This window comes from Rhinatrema bivittatum, chromosome 6 (genome assembly GCF_901001135.1).
Source record: "Rhinatrema bivittatum chromosome 6, aRhiBiv1.1, whole genome shotgun sequence".
Taxonomy (NCBI): domain Eukaryota; kingdom Metazoa; phylum Chordata; class Amphibia; order Gymnophiona; family Rhinatrematidae; genus Rhinatrema; species Rhinatrema bivittatum.
This window is the reverse complement of record NC_042620.1, coordinates 285,682,022-285,701,371: the sequence shown is the minus strand read 5'-3', so window position 1 is coordinate 285,701,371 and position 19,350 is coordinate 285,682,022. Positions and strand designations below refer to the sequence as shown.

The window sequence follows — 19,350 nt, the reverse complement described above, 5'->3', positions numbered from 1 at the left end:
CAATAACTTCAGTTCGGTATTCTCTAAAGAAGATCCTAGAGAAGGCCCGTTGCTGATTAACAAGACCACAGATGGGGTTGGAGTAGATGAAACTCCATTTACAGAAGAGAATGTATGGGAGGAGCTAGGCAAACTGAAAGTGGACAAGGCCATGGGGGCCGTATGAGATACATCCCAAGATACTGAGAGAGCTCAGAGATATGCTAGTGGGTCTGCTGAAAGATCTGTTAATAGATCCCTGGAAGCGAGAATGGTGCCACAGAATTGGAGAAGAGCGGTGGTCCCACTTCACAAGAGTGGTAGCAGAGAGGCCGGAAACTAGGCTGGTTAGCCCTACCTTGTTGGTTGGAAAATTAATGGAGACTCTGCTGAAAGAAATGATAGTGAACTACCTACAATCCAGTGGGTTGCTGGACTGAGGCAGCTTGGATTCATCAGAGGAAGATCCTGTCAGACAGATCAGAGGGGTTTTTTTTATTGGGTAACTAGAGAATTGGCTCAAGGAAGAGCGCTAGATGTGACATACTTGCATTTCAGCAAAGCTTTTGATAAAGTCCCGCATAGGAGGCTTGTGAATAAAGTGAGACGTTTTGGGAGTGAGTGCCAAGGTGATGGCATGGATTACAAACTGGTTGACCGATAGGAGACAGAGTGTAATGGTAAATGAAACCTACTCTGAAGAGAGAACCATTTTAACTGAGTGGCACAGGGATCGTGTTTGGACCAATTCTATTCAATATCTTTGTGAGTGACATTGTGGAAGGGATAGAAGGTAAAACTTGCCTATTTGCGGATGATACTAAGATCTACAATAGAGTGGACATGCCTGAAGGAGTAGAGAGAATGAAAAGTGATTTAAGAAAGCTGGAAGAGTGGTCTAAGATTTGGCAGCTGGGATTCAGTGTCAGGAAGTGCAGAGTCATGCATCTGGGATTTGGTAATCCAAAAGAGCCACATGTGATGGGGGATGTAAGACTGATGTGCACGGACCAGGAGAGAGATCTTGGGTTCCTGAACATACCCAGATCAGTCCAGAGAAGTGGGTTGTGTATCCCTACCAGCAGATGGAGTCAGAGAACAAAGCTTTGGGCACTGCTATATATATACAAAAGTGCCACCTGCAGATCTTCAGTATTTCTCTGACTCCAGCAGATGGAAGAGATGCACTCCTGCAGTTTTTAATTTGATTTTTTTCAGTAGTTAGATTTTGTTTTCTTTTACTTGTGGTCGCTTCCTGAGGTCTTAGGCACCTTCGTGGGCCATCCCTCCGTGGAAGCTGGGCATCCGGGGGATTGGATATCCCTGTCAGGGTCTCGCCCACTCTGGGTCGGTGTGTGAAGGCCAGGGGCTCCTGGTTACTCGCCACTGACACTGCTACAGCTGCTCCCTTGATCCCTGCTAGAGCATCCCCTGTTTTGCCTCAGTAAAATTTATTAAAAAAAAAAAAAAAAGCAAAGTTTCTTGGCTTGCGCGTCTGGCCAGATGCAGTCGGCTTTGAGGTAAGGAGTCGATGCAGTGGGATCGGGCCCTCGGAGACCATGTGGGGAGGCTGTCAGCTTCTGGACCCCTCAGCTCCGGGCTGCCGTGGAAGGGAAAGGGGTGAGTTTCCTTTTTAGACCAGCTGTTTTTGCTACTTTGCGGCGTCGTTTTCAGCGGGGACAGGCTGTGTTTGCCGCAGCCCAGCGGCGCACGGGTTTTTAAAATCTATTTTTAGGACTGGTTTGTTTTCGCCTTCCTCACTGAATTTTTCCCACATCGCAGCTGCGAGCGGTGGTGCGGAAATCGCGGCCTTCTCCCTCTTAGATCCACAAGGTGGTGCGCTTTCATAGATGGGGCTGTGCTCAAAATCGCTGGCCTGCCGCATGTGTGGCACATGCGGTCAGACACTTGATGCGGCCTTTTTATGCCCCGATTGTGCTCAGGAGGTAGAATTGTCGGGACCGGAAGCCCCCCCCCCCCCCCGGGGATGGCCCAGGTGCCCCGGACCTAGAATCGCGGGAAGAGTATCCCCCCTGCCCCCCCCCCGTGGGGTCCTCCTGTAAGGGAGGACCCCACGGGGGGGGGCAGGCGCTGCATCTCCAGTGATTTCCCCGGAAGGGGAGGGATTTTCCCCAGAATTTGTCATCCTCATGCACGAAGCCTTCTTGGCTCAAACGCTCGGCGGTGAAGAGACCCGGAATCCCGGGAGACGTAGGTCATCCTCCTGAGAAATTAAATAGGGCCACAGATCCTGGGCAGCGCCCAATGGATCAGGTGCGACCGAGAGAGGAGGGCGCTCAGGGCCCTCAAGGCTCACTGCCGGGATCAGGATCGGCTCCGCCTGCGGGAGCAGGGACGTACCCAGATCAGGCGGATGTGGATACGGATGATACAGATGACCCCGATACACCGCCTGCGGAGAGTGACTATCCCAGTGTAGTCCGCTTATTTAAAAGGGAGGAACTGCGTCCCCTTATTCCTCAGGTCCTGGAGGTCCTGGGCCTTAAGGTGTCTCAGGAGGAGTCTGACAATGAGGGGGTTAATCCCATCCTCGATGGCATTAGGGGTCCCACTACTTCTTTTCCTCTACTGAAGAAAGTACGCAAACTGGTGACCCGGGAGTGGACGGCTCCTGATGCCGGTCTGAAAGTGGGCAGAGCGATGGCTAAACTATATCCCCTATTGACGGATGTGTTAGACCTGTTGAAGATCCCGGAGGTGGATGTTGCTGTCTCGGCGGTCACTAAGAAGACCACTATCCCGGTTGCTGGGGTGGCCGCCCTGAAATACATGCAGACCGGAAGCTGGAAATACAGTTGAAGTGGGCATTTGAGGTCGCAGCTCTGAGTCTTCGAGCGGCAATCTGCGCCAGCCTGATGCAGAGAGCATGTCTGTGTTGGGTTGAGGAGGCATTTGCCAGTACCGGAACAAGCGGCAGAGAGGAAGTTACAGTCCGCCCAGTTGGAAGCGGGTGTCGCCTATGTGGCAGAATCTCTGTATGATCTGGTGAGGACCTCTGCGAGAGGTATGGTCTCCATGGTGTTGGCGTGGCATCTCCTCTGGTTGAGGAATTGGGTGGCGGATTTGTCCTTTAAATCCCAGCTGTGCAACCTGCCTTTTAAGGGCAAGCTTCTGTTTGGAGATGATCTGGATCAGCTGGTACAACTGCTGGCGGAATCCAAGGGCAATCTGTTGCAAGAAGACAGGAGATCGTCCAAGAAGGCCTTTCCCCCTCGCTCGTTTCCGGGACACCCATCGATACAGGACTAGCAGATACACCGCACCGACCGCTTCTAAATCGGCTTTAGGGCGCCAGCAGTCCTTTCGCGGGGGTCGCTGACCCGGTAGGGACTCGGGGCAACTGGGTGCAGGAATCAGTCTCTGGACTGATCTGTGGTATTACAGAAACGAAAATTAGCAGGTGAGAACCAATTTTCATATAATAGTGTCTGGAGAGCTGAAGATAGCGAAACAGTGTGACAAGGTAATAGCTAAAGCCAGAAGAATGCTCTGCTAAATAGAGAGAGGAATAAGTAGTAAGAAAAAGGTGTAATGCCCTTGTACAGGTCCTTGTGAGGCCTCATTTGGAATACTAGGTTCAGTTCTGGAGGCCGTATCTGAAGGGGATAAAGACAAGATGGAGCTGGTCCAGAGAAGAGACACAAAAATGGTGTGGGGCCAGTATCGGAAGACCTATGAAGAGAGGCTGAAGGATCTTAATATGTATACTCTGGAAGAGAGGAGGTGCAGGGGAGATATGATACAGATCTTCAGATACCTAAAAGGTTTTAATATACAAACAAACCATTTCCATTGGAAAGACATCAGTAGAACTAGGGATCATGAAATAAAACTTCAGGGAGGATGACTCAGAACCAAAGTCAGGAAATTTCTTCACAGAGAAGGTGGTGGATGCCTGGACTGCTCTTCCGGAGGAGGTGGTAAAGATAAAAACAGTGAAAGAATTCAAAGGGGCATGGGATAAACACTGTGGATCCATAGAGTTAGAGGATGGAATTGTTAATGCAACTTCATCAGTGCTCAAAGGAAGGGAAAAAGGGGAATGGGATTGAAAGGTATTGGAGTCGCTGCTGAAGGAAAGAATTGTGAGCTATCTACAAGCAGCAGAATTGATGGACCAGAGGCAACATGGTTTCACCAAGGGAAGGTCCTGTCAGACAAATCTGATCGACTTTTTTGATTGTGTGACTAAGGAATTGGATCAAGGAAGACCGCTCGATGTCATCTTCTTGGATTTTAGCAAAGCTTTTGAAATTGTCCCACACAAGAGGCTGGTGAATAAAATGAGAAGCTTAGGAGTGAGTGCCGAGGTGGTGGCCTGGATTGCAAACTGGTTGACTGACAGAAGACAATGTGTGATGGTAAATGGAACTTACTTTGAAGAGAGAGTGGTGTTAAGCGGAGTGCTGCAAGGATCAGTGTTGGGACCAGTTCTGTTCAATATCTTTGTGAGCGACATTGTGGACGGGATTGAAGGTAAGGTTTGTCTTTTTGCGGATAACACTATCTGCAACAGAGTGGACATGCCGAAAGGAGTGGAGAGAATGAGACAGGATTTAAGGAAGCTGGAAGAGCGGTCGAAGATATGGCAGCTGAGATTCAATGCCAAGAAGTGCAGAGTCATGCATATGGGGTGTGGAAATCCAAAAGAATTGTATTTGATGGGGGTGAAGGGCTGATGTGCACGGAGCAGGAGAGAGACCTTGGGGTGATAGTGTCTAACGATCTGAAGTCGGCGAAACAATGTGACAAGGCGATAGCAAAAGCCAGAAGAATACTGGGCTGCATAGAGAAAGGAATATCGATTAAGAAAAGGGAAGTGATTATCCCCTTGTACAGGTCCTTGGTGAGGCCTCACCTGGAGTACTGTGCTCAGTTCTGGAGACCGTATCTCCGAATGGACAGAGACAGGATGGAGGCGGTCAAGAGAAGGGCGACCAAAAAGGTGGAGGTTCTTCATTGAATGACTTATGAGGAGAGATTGAAGAATCTAAATATGTACACCCTGGAGGAAAGGAGGAGCAGAGGTGATATGATACAGACTTTCAGATACTTGAAAGGTTTTAATGATCCAAAGACAATGATGAAACCTTTTCCGTTGGAAAAAAATCAGCAGAACCAGATGTCACGATTTGAAGCTCCAGGGAGGAAGACTCAGAACCAATGTCAGGAAGTATTTCTTCACGGAGAGGGTGGTGGATGCCTGGAACGCCCTTCCGGAGGAAGTGGTGAAGACCAAAACTGTGAAGGATTTCAAAGGGGCGTGGGATAAATACTGTGGATCTATAAAGTCTAGAGGATGTGAATGAAGAGAAGAGGCATGGGGGGTGGCTTGCGGGAATGACAGCTACTACCTGGAGATTAATACCCTTATTCAATAAACATACTCACTGTTAATGTGACTCCAACATTGCTCTATGCTTCAACGGCAAGAGGAAATGTGGAAAAAAGGATTTGCATTCACAAAAAAGCGGGGGAGTAGCTTGCTTGTTGTGGTGGTTACTACCCCAAACCAAATAAGTCTGATACTTCACTTTCAATGCATATCCAGCATAGCTCTCTGCTTCAACGGCAGGGGGGATGAGGAAAAGAGGATTTATATTCAGGCAACAACCAACAAGGACTGAATTACATAGTCTGGGTAAACAAATAAGCGTGGGAGTAGCTTGCTTATTGCGGCAGTTACTACCCCTAACCAATTAAGCTAGATACTTCACTTAGATGCAGCTCCAGCACTGCTCTCTACATCAGTGGCAGGGGTGGAAGGTAACTAGAACCAAAAAGTTACTAATAAGAGCCAAGAGTAACAGATTAGTATGAGAAAAAAAAAGTGTGAAAGCTTGCTGGGCAGACTGGATGGGCCATTTGGTCTTCTGCTGTCGTTTCTATGTTTCTAATGAGGGCCCTGACTTTTATGGTCTGGGGAAACAAATAAACATGGGGGTAACTTGCTGGTGCGGCAGTTACTGCCCTTAACCAATAAGCCTAATGTTAATGCAACTCCATCAATGCTCTTTGCTTCAACGGCAAGGAGTTAGAGGGAATTGGATTCAGACAATAACCAAGGGCCCTGACTTTTATGGTTTGTGAAACTGATAATCATGGGGGTAACCTGCACGGCAGATATTACCAGAAGCTTGCTGGGCAGACTGGATGGACCATTTGATCCTTTTCTGCTGTCATTTCTCTTTGAAACAAATGGGCAGAACGTGTATTCAGGGAATAGAATGAGAGCAACACTACCAGTGGCAAAGCATGGAAACTCTTTGCCATTATAAACTTGAAGGCATACATTGGCCCCACTGCTTTTGCTGCGGTATGGCATGCCCCTCATGAACCCTTCAAGGAAATGTGGGTTGTACCTCAGGCTGCTCCTACTTCCAAATAGTGTGCCTTGATAGAGGTTTGATGATAAGGTTCTGAGAGAGATCTTTATATAAATTAGCTGTCTTTTTAGGACATATGCACTATGTCTGAGCAGCTTCCACAGTGCTGTACACCAGGGATGAGGAATTTGGGTTCAGAGGTCAATCTCCATTCAGATGGTATTTGTCCAGTAAACCAAGTAAATATAGTTTGAAAATGTGGTGATACTACAATATCATGTTCTCTGAAGCAAGAAATTTACCTGGGCAGGTAGTTTGGAATGCCATTGGAAACTCAACTGGATTAACATATAGTGGCAAAACTGATTGAAACAAGTAACCACAGTGGAAGAAATGTGAAGGATAGTTTTTTTTCGTAAGAACAGAAGTGTCAGAGTCTTTGCAAACTATAGTTACAATAACTGAGAAACACAGTCATTGGTCTTTAATTTTGACTGATGAATATAGTCATTTCATATGTACCACAGAAAGGCAATGCTGTACTTCTCCTTTCCATGGTTGTAACTGGGGAGAAAAGGAAACTAGATTATCACATGTTACCATGCCAGCAAAATCAAGATGGATCATCTTTATCAGCTAGTCAAGTATTGCACATGTATGTGGAAAGTTAACAGGTGGCCAATGTCACTGTTCTATATGCTAGATAGTGCTGCCATTGCCAACAATGTTTTTGGGGTCAGCACCCATCCTGAGTGGAAGTAGAAATTTCCAAGCCTAAGAAAGTTCTTATTCCTGGCAAGTTTGGAAAAGACCTGATCAATTCCAAGATAACACCATGTTGCAAATGTTACTAAAACTCAGATCAACTGTAGCTACCCTGGGTTATATATTTCAGCCTCTGCCTGTATAAGTTGCTGCATCTCAAAGTGCATACTGTTTCTTTTGCGCTAGGGCAGCTGATTTAAAAAAAAAAACCAAAAAAACAAAACCCCAGCAGATGGTGTATCAGCTGAGGGAGCTGCTTGCAAAGCCCATTCCAGCAATGAAGTGAAGAGAAGTGTCATGGTTGGCGCATACAGTGAACTTTGGTGAAAATTTTACCTTACTACAAATATGTTTTTGGGATAGAAAACTAGCTCACAATACTAACAGCACTAGTGAATCATAAGGATATGCTTTCCATTAAAATTTTGTTGGTTTTCTAATATCTTTAATTCAAAATATAGTTTGTTTTTTAAAGTGAAAATACAAATAGCTTTAAATAGAAATTATGTTGGTTATTCAAAATACAAAAAGTAAAGGAGCAACTGTTTACTCAAAAGAAACACTTCAGGCTTTGGATGTTTAGGCATTATGAAACAAACTGACTTCTGTCATCACAAACGGCTTTGCCTGGAAACAGTTTATTGCCAAAAGATACAGTGAAATTTGGCTTGGGGTAATATACCCCAAATACAATTTGTGTACATTTTTAAACAAAACACTGGGTGGGGAGTAAGGATATATGAACCCTTCTTCCTGTGTTGTAAGTAGGATCATCTATTTAGACGTATGCTTTGTATTTCAGTAACAGAACAGTATTATTCTTACATTGTCTACAAAGATCTTGGTTTCTTCTGGCTTAGATTATTGTTGGATGGTTAGTCACAACCAGTCTACTCTCTATCTGAACACTTTAAGTTGACATGCTACACACGTCACAAAATCCAATGAACCAGCATTTCTATTTTTCAGTATTATAAGAACACATTCATGAGTGTCCATTGTCAAATGCTATTGCAGCAAGGCCAGCTTCCATCTGTCATCCCATTCTTTGTCATTAGTAAAATCATTTGCAAGTTTACCTTTTGCACAATGCTTGAAGATGAGTTCAACATTAATGTTGCATTAAGAGTTCCATCAACTCTGCTTTGGTGTATTAGGCATTTTCTTTTTAATAGGTGCCCTATCTTGAGTACCGCATGGCACAGCTGATGCTTTGTGATCAGCATTTTGAATTTTATAACTCAATTTGTCCTACATTACAGGAGCTTCTAAGAATAAATGCATGCATTTTCTTTTACATGATGATAAATACAGTAGCATTTCAGACTGTAGAGACTTTTCCTAGGCTAATTCATAATGAAGAGGTATATCCATTACTCTCCGTTACTTATCCCCACAATAAAAACTAAACCCACACACTACCATCCAAATACTATGTCTTAACTTCAGTGAGGTATTTTGGGGACAATAGTCAACACAATGCACATAATTGCAATGTTCATGGGTATCTTAATTCTCAGGCTTTGCACCTAATTCTCAAAGAGGAAGTGTACATCCACTTTCCCTTAGAAAACTGTCTAGGGAATAAGTACTTAGAGTCTTGCACCTGCTTTTTCTTCAGGTACTTTTTCCCTTCCAACGATGAGTAGTTTTGAAAATGTAAAACTGCAGACAGAAAGGTATATAGATAAGACCTTCAGGGACATAGTAGCCAAGTCCCAACTTCAGACTGGCAGCCCTGGCGCTGCCTTGGAGGAAGAAGGTCTCATGATCGGAGAGCATCAACCTGGTGCAGCAGGAAAGGATCCTGCAGCAAGGACCTGCTTCCAGGTGGTGCATTGTCCTTTTGCACCAAGGATGTGTCTCCAAGGCCTACTGCCCAGGAGGGGAAGGGTTAGGTCAGCCACCATAGTTGGTGATTCGATTATTAGGAATGTAGATAGCTGGATGGCTGGTGGGCGTGAGAATCGCCTGGTAACATGCCTACCTGGTGCGAAGGTGGCGTACCTCACGCGTCACCTAGATAGGATTTTAGACTGTGCTGGGGAGGAGCCGGATGTCGTGGTACATGTGGGCACCAACGACATAGGAAAATGTGGGTGGGAGGTTCTGGAAGCCAAATTTAGGCTCTTAGATAGAAAGCTTAAATCCAGAACCTCCAGGGTAGCATTCTCTGAAATGCTCCCTGTTCCATGAGCAGGTACCCAGAGGCAGGCAGGGCTCTGGAGTCTCAATGCATGATGAGACGATGGTGCAAGGAAGAGGGATTCCGTTTTGTTAGGAACTGGGGACCCTTTGGGGAAGGGGGAGTCTCTTCCGAAGGAATGGGCTCCACCTTAACCAAGGTTGAACCAGACTGGCGCTAACCTTTAAAAAGGAGACAGAGCAGCTTTCAAACTAGAACAAAGGGGAAAGCAGACAGTCGCTCAGCAGCGCATAGTTCAGAGGGAGGTATCTTCAAAGGATACTAATGATGCATTAGAATTAGGGCATCCTGATAGTGAGGTACCAATAATAAGAAAAGTAATCCAAGTGGCTGAAAACAAAAACTCACCTGAGCTAAACAATTCTAACTTATCCTTATCAATTAAAAAGCAGAATGAAAATACAAACAAAAAACAAACTTTGAAATGTTTGTATGCTAATGCCAGAAATCTAAGATGTAAGATGGGAGAATTAGAATGTATAGCAGTGAATGATGACATAGACTTAATTGGCATCTCAGAGAAATGGTGGAAAGATAACCATTGGGGGTACTAATTATATCACAATGAAAGAGAGGAGCATCCGGGAAGCGGTGTGGGGCTTTATGTCCGGGATGGCATGGAATCCAACAGGATAAACATCCTGCATGAGACTAAATGCACAATCGAATCTTTATGGGTAGAAATCCCTTGTGTGTTGGAGAAGAACTATAGTGATAGGAGTCTCACCCCTCAACCCACCCATACCCCCCCTCTCCCTCCCCTCACCCTTCCCTATACCCCCGCCCACCTCTCACCTCGTCGCCACCTATTTACCGTGCTCCACTGTAACTCCAGTTAAAACTTACAACCTTTATGTTTAAATCAAGATACCTTTATTACCTGCTGTAACTGCTTAAATAAGCTAATATTTTAGATATATGTGTTTAATTGTTTAATTTGTTTGCTTAAATAAGTTATCAATATAATCCACCATAACTGCTGTAATTAAGCTTTCATATATATCATTATATAATCTATTTATCCTTCATTAACCGCTGTAACTAATCAACCATGTTCTAACCTCGTTAAGCAACCTCTCTTGTAAATACTGATACGTTCCTTTTACCTTTCTCAGCTGCTGTCTTTCCTCCTTTACCTCTCTCCCCCCCCTCTCCCCCCCCCTTTTTTCGCTCCTGCTCCATCCCCCACTCCCTGTTTTTTGTAATTTCCTCCTTTCTCAAGTTTATTGTAAATCGGCGTGATGTGCTTGCACGAACACCGGTATATTAAAAGCTGTTAAATAAATAAATAACAGTTTTATTGAGCAATTGGTTCAGGAACTGACAAGTGAGGGAGTAATTTTAGATCTAATTCTCAGTGGAGCATGGGATTTGGTGAGAGAGGTAACGGTGGTAGGGCCGCTTGGCAATAGTGATCATAATATGATCAAATTTGAATTAACGACTGGGAAGGGGGACAGTAAGCAAATCCACGGCTCTCATCCTAAACTTTCAAAAGGAAAACTTTGAGAAAATGAGAAAAATAGTTAGAAAAAAACTGAAAGGAGCAGCTACAAAAGGTAAAAAGTGTGCAAGAGGCGTGGTCATTGTTAAAAAAAAAAAAAACCATCCTAGAAGCACAGTCCAGATGTATTCCACATATTAAGACAGGTGGAAAGAAGGCAAAATGATCACGGGCATGATTAAAAGGGGAGGTGAAAGAAGCTATTTTAGCGAAAGGATCTTCATTCAGAAATTGGAAGAAAGATCCAACAGAAGAAAATAGGATAACTTGGCAAGTTAAATGTAAGACATTGATAAGACAGGCTAAGAGAAAATTTGAAAAGAAGTTGGCCGTAGAGGCAAAAAACTCACAGTAAAAACTTAATTTAGTCAAAGCAGAAAGCCTGTGAGGGAGTCAGTTGGACCGTTAGATGATCGAGGGGTTAAAGGGGCAATTAGAGAAGATAAGGCCATCGCGAAAAGATTAAATGATTTTTTTGCTTCAGTGTTTACTGAAGAGGATGTTGGGGAGATACCTGTATCAGAGAAGGTTTTCATGGGTAATAATTCAGATGGACTGAACTAAATCACTGTGAACCTAGAAGATGTGGTAGTCCTGATTGACAAACTGAAGAGTAGTAAATCACCTGGACTGGATGTTATGCACCCCAGGGTTCTGAAGAAACTCAAAAATGAAATTTCAGACCTATTAGTAAAACTTTGTAAACTTTCATTAAAATCATCCATTGTACCTGAAGGGCTCCAAGGGCGATCTGGGAAACTAGAGACCAGTTAGCCTGACTTCAGTGCCAGGAAAAATAGTGGAAAGTGTTCTAAATATCAAAATCACAGAACATATAGAAAGACATGGTTTAATGGAACAAAGTCAGCAAGGCTTTATCCAAGGCAAGTCTTGCCTCACAAATCTGCTTCACTTTTTTGGAGTTAATAAATATGTAGATAAACGTGAACCGGTAGATGTAGTATATTAGGATTTTCAGAAGGCGTTTGACAAAGTTCCTAATGAGAGGCTTCTAGGAAAAGTAAATAGTCATGGGATAGGAGGCGATGTCCTTTCGTGGATTACAAACTGGCTAAAAGACAGGAAACAGAGTAGGATTAAATGGACAATTTTCTCAGTGGGAGTGGGCAGTGGAGTGCCACAGGGATCTGTACTGGGACCCTTGCTTTTCAATATATTTATAAATGATCTGGAAAGAAATACGACGAGTGAGGTAATCAAATTTGCAAATGATACAAAATTGTTCAGAGTAGTTAAATCAGAAGCAGATTGTGATAAATTGCAGGAAGACCTTCTGAGACTAGAAAATTGGGCATCGAAATGGCAGATGAAATTTAATGTGGATAAGTGCAAGGTGATGCATATAGGGAAAAATACCTATGCTATAGTTACACAATGTTAGGTTCCATATTAGGAGCTGCCACCCAAGAAAGAGATCTAGGCGTCATAGTGGATAACACATTGAAATCAAAAAAGCAAACAGAATGTTGGGAATTATTAGAAAGGGAATGGTAAATAAAACAGAAAATGTCATAATGCCTCTGTATCGCTCCATGGTGAGACCGCATCTTGAATACTGTGTAGAATTCTGGTTGCCGCATCTAAAAAAGCTATAGTTGCGATGGAGAAGGTACAGAGAAGGGCGACCAAAATGATAAAGGGAATGAAACAGCTCCCCTATGAGGAAAGACCAAAGAGGTTAGGACTTTTCAGCTTGGAGAAGATGGCTGAGGGGGGATATGATAGAGGTGTTTAAAATCACGAGAGGTCTAGAACGGGTTAATGTGAATCAGTTATTTACTCTTTTTCAGGTAATAGAAAGACTAGGGGGCACTCCATGAAGATAGCATGTGGCACATTTAAAACTAATCGGAGAAAGTTCTTTTCAACTCAACGCACAATTAAACTCTGGAATTTGTTGCCAGAGGATGTGGTTAGTTCAGTCAAGGGTACATTTTAAAAAAACAGCACGTGCGTACTTTTGTTCGCTCAACCGGCGCGAACAAAAGTACACCGGATTTTAAAAGATACGTGCGTAGCTGCGCGTATCTTTTAAAATCCGGGGTCGGCGCGCGCAAGGCTGCGCAAAATCGGCAGCCTGTGCACGCCGAGCCACGCAGCCTGCCTCAGTTCCCTCCGAGGCCTCTCCGAAATCGGAGAGGCCTCGGAGGGAACTTTTTTTTTTTGTCCTCCCCCTACCTTGTTCGATGGAGTTTCGCCTGCCTCTCGCAGGCGTAAATTGCGCCGGCTGGCCAGGCCCCGACACAGGCTGCTGTGTCGGGGCACTCTGCCAATCCCCCGGATCGCAGACACGCCCCCCGGACTTCCCATTTTAGCAAGCCCCGGGACTTACGCGCATCCCAGGGCTTTGCGCGCGCCAGCAGCCTATGCAAAATAGGTGCACTGGCGTGCGAGTGCCCTGCGTGCGTAAATCCGGGAGGATTTACGCACGCAGGACTTTTAAAATCTACCCCTTAGTGTAGCTGTGTTTAAAAAAGGATTGGATAAGTTCTTGGTGGAGAAATCCATTACCTCCTATTAATTAAGATGACTTAGAAAATAGCCACTGCTATTACTAGCATCAATAGTGTGGGATAGACTTAGTTTCTGGGTACTTGCCAGGTTCTTATGGCCTGGATTGGCCACTGTTGGAAACAGGATGCTGGGCTTGATGGACCCTTGGTCTGACCCAATATGGCAATTTCTTATGTTCTTATTGTAGCATTCCCTAACCTCACCCGCTGGAATGCCTCTGCTTAATGCAGGTAAAAGTATATGTGTATACATGGGCAGTTTTCAGACAGCTAACTTGGGAGTAAATAACTTTCGGAATTGATCTGGAAGTTGCAGCAGATTAAGCTGGACAGTTCCTTCTGACTCATCAAAGAGAGAAAGGTACTTCTGACTAGACCTGCAGTCTGTTCAAGCCACTGTTCTATCCTCTGAGCTGGTATTGTTAGTGGGAATGTCACTTCCATGACAAGAATAGGAAGGTTATTGGAGGTAAGAGCAACTATAGAACATACTGGATCCGAAGTTTCTAAGCAGAAGCCTTCCCCAAACAATCTAGAAAGTATAAGGGCTCTGGTAATTGAAGGGGGCAGAGGTAATATGGCCCACTGGGCAAGGGTGACCTGCATAAAGCTGTGTGGGCAATGCAGCCTGATGTCTCTGATCTGGGGCTCAGTGCATTGATTGAAGCTTCCAGGCATTTGACTTCAATGAAGCAGACAGATGTTGCATCTAGCATTGCAAGGGATCTTTCACCAGATGTGTCTATGAAGTCTGGTGCGATGATGCTTCGATGATGCATGCATTGACCGCATTAAGATTATTAACTAGGTTAGGCAGCGACACCATGTATTCTCGTGCTGCGCATCAATGGGTCATGCAGATGATGCATTGATATGCATAAAAGGACCGTAGGCTGAAGTGCGTTATGCATTGGGTGCACTAGAATGAAGTGCATTGTGGGTCGAGTGCTCCAACTCATTTTGCTCAGATTGTGCCACTGCTTTGTGCCTAGACCGTGCCAGTGCACCACACTTTGAGCTTATGTTTCTTTGACACAGGCTCTGATGGCCCTAGCAAATGATGCCACGTCTTCAATGCAGGGCAGCTTGCACTACTCGACCCTGTGGCTTCGGCCTGAGCTGATAGGGAAGTTTTTGAGGAGCTCTTGCTCAACTCTTTTCCCAACAAAGCAGATGATGCTGCACTGTGGGATCTACTGTGAATCCAAAGAGATTTATACGGTTCCTCTATTCTACTTGCCCTGGAGAGCTGGAAACTTGGAGACAGCAGTTTGCCTGGTATTGATCTAGGCCAAGGCAGCAAAAGCAAAGCTTATGCCTGTCCATGAGAGATATTACCTTGGTATAGAAGCAGTTCTTGAATCCACTTATGGCAGGTTTTTTTTTTCTGCAGAGGCAAAGTTTTATTATCTTTTTTACCACTGAAAAGTGCTGTTACGGGTGCTGCAGGGGGTAGCAAGGCAACTAACAAAAAATAATTCTAAGGAAAAAGTATTGAAAAATTACATTTTACGTTTTACAGAAAAGATATAGACTGAGTGCATAATCTGTGCTTGTGTTTGGAGAAAAATGACTGAGAAGGCTTACAAGGCAACTCTTGCTCTACTAGCTAAGAGATGAATCTGTTTGGTACCATCAGATGATGTCACCCACATGCCAGAAAAATGAAGCTCCTTCCATAATGCTCCTCTGATTTCTAGGATTTGTCATTTCAAAGATCTCTTCGATGGAGTATGGGTCCTTTTTGTATATTATTAAATGACAGTAATGTGTAAAGATTATAAAAAAAAAGTATGTGTACCAAATCTAGCTATATTGAAAATTTCTAATAAAAATGTTTTTAAAAAATCAGTGTGTAAGATACAGAATCCCCAATAAAAGCTTTATTGAATGAGTAGCTAGGCTCTATTCTCTCTGTGGCTGTCCAGAGTTACTGTTAGGGTTAGAGAGATTGCCATGAGAGTTTCTCTTTCCCTCCATTATATTTGAAATGAGTGAGGTCATGGTATTCCTAGAGCTTCTGGGGGGTGACACACCACGGACCTGGTTCTAATAGCTTTAAGAATGGAAGATGAAATGGATTCACAAGCAAAAACACCGATGTGTGTGTGGTGTGAGATGTTATGGGAAAGGAGTATATTATACCATCCATGGCTGAATTAAGATACCTTGTAAAAGGAAATATTAAAAGCAGAGTGAGATTTTGGGGTAGACATTGGTTTGTTTTTACTTCACTATGGAGGAGCACTAAAGTACAAGTACACTGCTGAAGGTAGGCAGCAGCACAGTTCCATTACATTCTAGGGAAAAAAATGCTCCTGCCCCACTGGAAAACATCACACTTTCCACAGATAAACTCCTGCTGCTTTACAGCAAGCAATGAGTGGAGATTATTAAATGTAATTTACTTCTCCCTCTAATGCCAGGTCCCCTATTTCTGAATCTGGATGCACCTTCTTGGATTAAGCAAGAGGACGAGAGAAAATTAAAACACTATGGTGGCCCAGTGGGAAATGAATGCATCACTGATTCCCACAAAGGTAAGAGACTCCTCACATTTCCTCCCCCAATAGTGAGTAACCAGCTGGAATGGAATAATTTCTCAACAGTTGAGGAATTTCTTTTTTCTGAATAAAGTGTAATTGCCATGTTTTGTAATGTAGCAGCAATTTTGGTTTGGTTCATTGTGGGTGTGGCTGAGTCAACAATAAAAATTACCTCATCCCTCTGGAGCAGTGTGTTCAGACATGTTCTTAGGCTGGTTTGTCTTCCATCATTTTCTTCCTATCCTCCTTCAGAGGATAACTTACCCTGTCAACACAGAAGTCTGCTTGGTGGCTGAGGACTAGTGAAGCATACTGCACTTGAGCCAGAAGGAGTTGTGCAACCAGAGGCAATGTTCCCTCCTACTGTTTTGGCTGTTACTCCTATGAAAAAGCTCTCTCTCATTTCATAAGCAAACATCAAGGATAACTATATATTCATGATTATGCACATTCATTATACCACATTCAATTTCAGAAATGGTTGCTGCTGGAAAAAGTTTGATCCATCCATATGGTTTTTTTTTGTGTGTATATTGAATGTATGATTGTGTTAGTTTTATTTGTGTAGAGAAAATTGTAGGAGCTTCTCAAAAGATGCAAGATGTCAGCAAATAAAATGCAAGTAAGTGTATGAATCATGTGCCTACAAATGACATGACATATAAGCTAGTATGTGTGAAGTCATTTGGGACTTTTGTTTAAAAAAAAACACCCCAAAAAACCACTTTAGAAATGACAACAAATTATAACATGATAGAGTAGGGATTACTGGTGGTAATGTACTATAAACTTTAAGAAACCTGATTCTGCATGTAATGCAGCAGTAGAGAAACAGAAATACATTTGCTCTTGTACTGCACAGACTAAAAAGATAGAGGAGATACCCATTCCCAAAGCTGAAAGAGTTGTCAGTAAACTAAAAAAATAAAACTTTTTATTTTTATCTATGTGGTCTGGGCATTTTATTTTTCTAGTCATGTTGTCCTAGCTCACTTTTCCACTTTCCTCTTATTGATCTTCTAATTTCTTTATCATGGTTTCCTTTCAATTTTCCATTTTATTTATTTATTTATTTTTAACTTTTATATACCGATGTTCCTGTATAGGATACATATCGCACTGGTTTACATGATAGGATACATATCCTATGTATCCTATCATGTATCTATGTATGCTACCAGTTGTATATGAACCTATGTATCCTATCATGGTTTACATGATAGGATACATAGGTTCATGTATAGGATACATATCGCACCGGTTTACATTTTGTTTCTTCTCCTAGTGCTGCCCCTATAGACAGTGATCTTTCCCATTTTCTCTTGTGTTTGGCTTCTCATCTGTTCATAACTAGGTTTCTCCCCCTCCTCATGAAGTGCTCTCCCTGTGTGAATACCTCATCTCCCCTCCTCAGCCTTCTATGAGCTGTCTCCCTTCTGCTTTAACAGCTGCTGCCTCTTTGTCTCTCTAAACACTGCTTATCTCCATACTGCTTCTCTCAACCATTCAAGTTCACTCACTGTCACATTCTCTAATATCTTCCACTCTGACTCCCTCACCTCCACTCATCTCCTTGCATACTCTTCTCTTCCCCCAGTACTCTCTATGGCTGTCTATACTACAACCTCTCCCCTCACCCCTCTCTTTTTGCTCTAGCAAACCCTTTCAGCATAGCTCTGGCTCTCTTCTCACACCCAACCCTTTCACTCTTCTAATTTTGTCACCTCTCCCATTTCACTGCCTTTCATATGCTTTTGTTACCCTCCTCCACTACTTCTGGTGCTGACACACACAGACAGAGACAGACACCCCCCCCCCCTTACACTACCATCTCTGCCTTACCACGTTATACAGTCTTAGGCTGTCTCACTTGTGTTCCCCAGACCCTTGTTCTCATGCATCCTATACCATCTCCAACAGCCAAGTTTGTATTGCTGCTTTCAGGCAGATAGGAGAAGAGTCTGCATTCAAACACACTTTTTCTGTACTACTCCTAGTATTCATTCTCCTAGGACAAGCAGAATGGTAGTACTCACAAGTGGGTGACAGCATCAGATGGAGTCCACCACAGAAAACTCCAGAGACCACTCCCATAGCCGATTCATTGGATAAGGGAGTACCATCGGGCCCAGTGGTACCTCTTCTGAGGCAGTCTCCACAGCCAGCATTGCCCGAGCGCCTACGGGGCCATTGAAGCACTCAGGGCCCTGTGCCAAGAGCATAGTGAGAGTTCCCACACCCGTGTCTCCTGGTGATCTCAGTGAGGAGGATGCCCATAAAGCCTATGGAAAGATGATGCCTCAGTGTAGTCTTCTGCTGACACAGAGGAACTACCCTCTGAGCCATCTTGTTCTGAGGAGAGACATAAATCCCCTTCCAAGGACTTGATGTTTGCAGGCTTTGTGCTGGCCATCGCGGAATCCGTCCCCTTCCAGCTCCTGACCGAGGTGGACTCCATGCATAAGATGCTGGAAGTCCTCCAGTTTGTGGATGCACCTAAGGAGGTGGTAGCTGTCCCAGTCCATGACATTTTCAAGGAATTGTTTGTCTGGCTCTGGGAGCACCCCATTTGGTATTTCCTGTGAATAGGAAAACCGATTTGATGTATCTTGTTCGGCCTACCATCAGGTTTGAAAGCCGCCAGCTACCGCACCAGTCCATGGTGGTGGAGTCCACCCTACTGAAGGCAAAACATTCTCGCACCCATGCCTAGGTTCCCCTGGGCCGAGAACACAAGGCTCTGGCTGCCCTGGAGAGAAAAGTCTTCCAGGGTGCCATGCTGGCAGCCCACATTGCCTGCTACCAGTTGTATATGAGCCAGTATTCCAGGAACCTCTGGAAGCAGGTTCAAGATCTGGTTGAGAACCTGCCTCAGCACTGCAGAAGGACATCTCAAAAGTGGTCCAGCAAGGCTTGGAATGTGATAAGCATGAGGTCCAGTCCACATACGTTTTTGAGATGTCTGTGAGAGTGACCACAGCGGACATTGAAGCCTGCTGCATGGCCTGGCTCTGAACCTCCGACCTCCAGCCAGAGGTTCAGAAGTGCCTCACAAACTTGTCCTGTACTGGAGAGAATCTCTTCGGGGACAGGATTAAGGAGGCAATAGCACAGCTGAAGAATCATCATGAGACCCTCCAGCATCTTTTGGCCAGCACCTCGGGATCCGCACTCCTCAGGCTAGAAGCCCTCATGGCAGGGGATGAGGCACCCCTTTTACCAGCCGCACAGGTACTACCCACCGGTGACCAGAGCAAGCTCTCAGCAGGCTGGTCCCAGGGCTCGCCCGAGGCAACAACGAGCCTCTAGGACTCTGCTAGTACCCCAGCAAAGCCCCACCATGGGGTTTTGACTGGCTGAGAGGGCGTGTAAGCCAGCCACCTCTGCCCTCGACAGGAGACCCTCCAGTCTGAGTTCAACTGCGGTTCTTTGCAGACCGTTGGCCATCCGTCACCTCGGACCGCTGGGT

The 19,350-nt window shown here is 44.5% G+C and overlaps 1 protein-coding gene across 1 annotated transcript in view; it reads left to right on the top strand.

Annotated features, from left to right (window-relative positions):
* The window catches only part of LOC115094346 (zinc finger protein 271-like), a 154,161-nt gene that overhangs the window by 126,466 nt on the left and 8,345 nt on the right, over window positions 1–19,350 (top strand). The window contains exon 9 of the mRNA XM_029607298.1: window positions 15,762–15,875. Coding sequence (XP_029463158.1) covers window positions 15,762–15,875 — 114 coding nt within the window. The remainder of the gene's footprint in view (window positions 1–15,761; window positions 15,876–19,350) is intronic.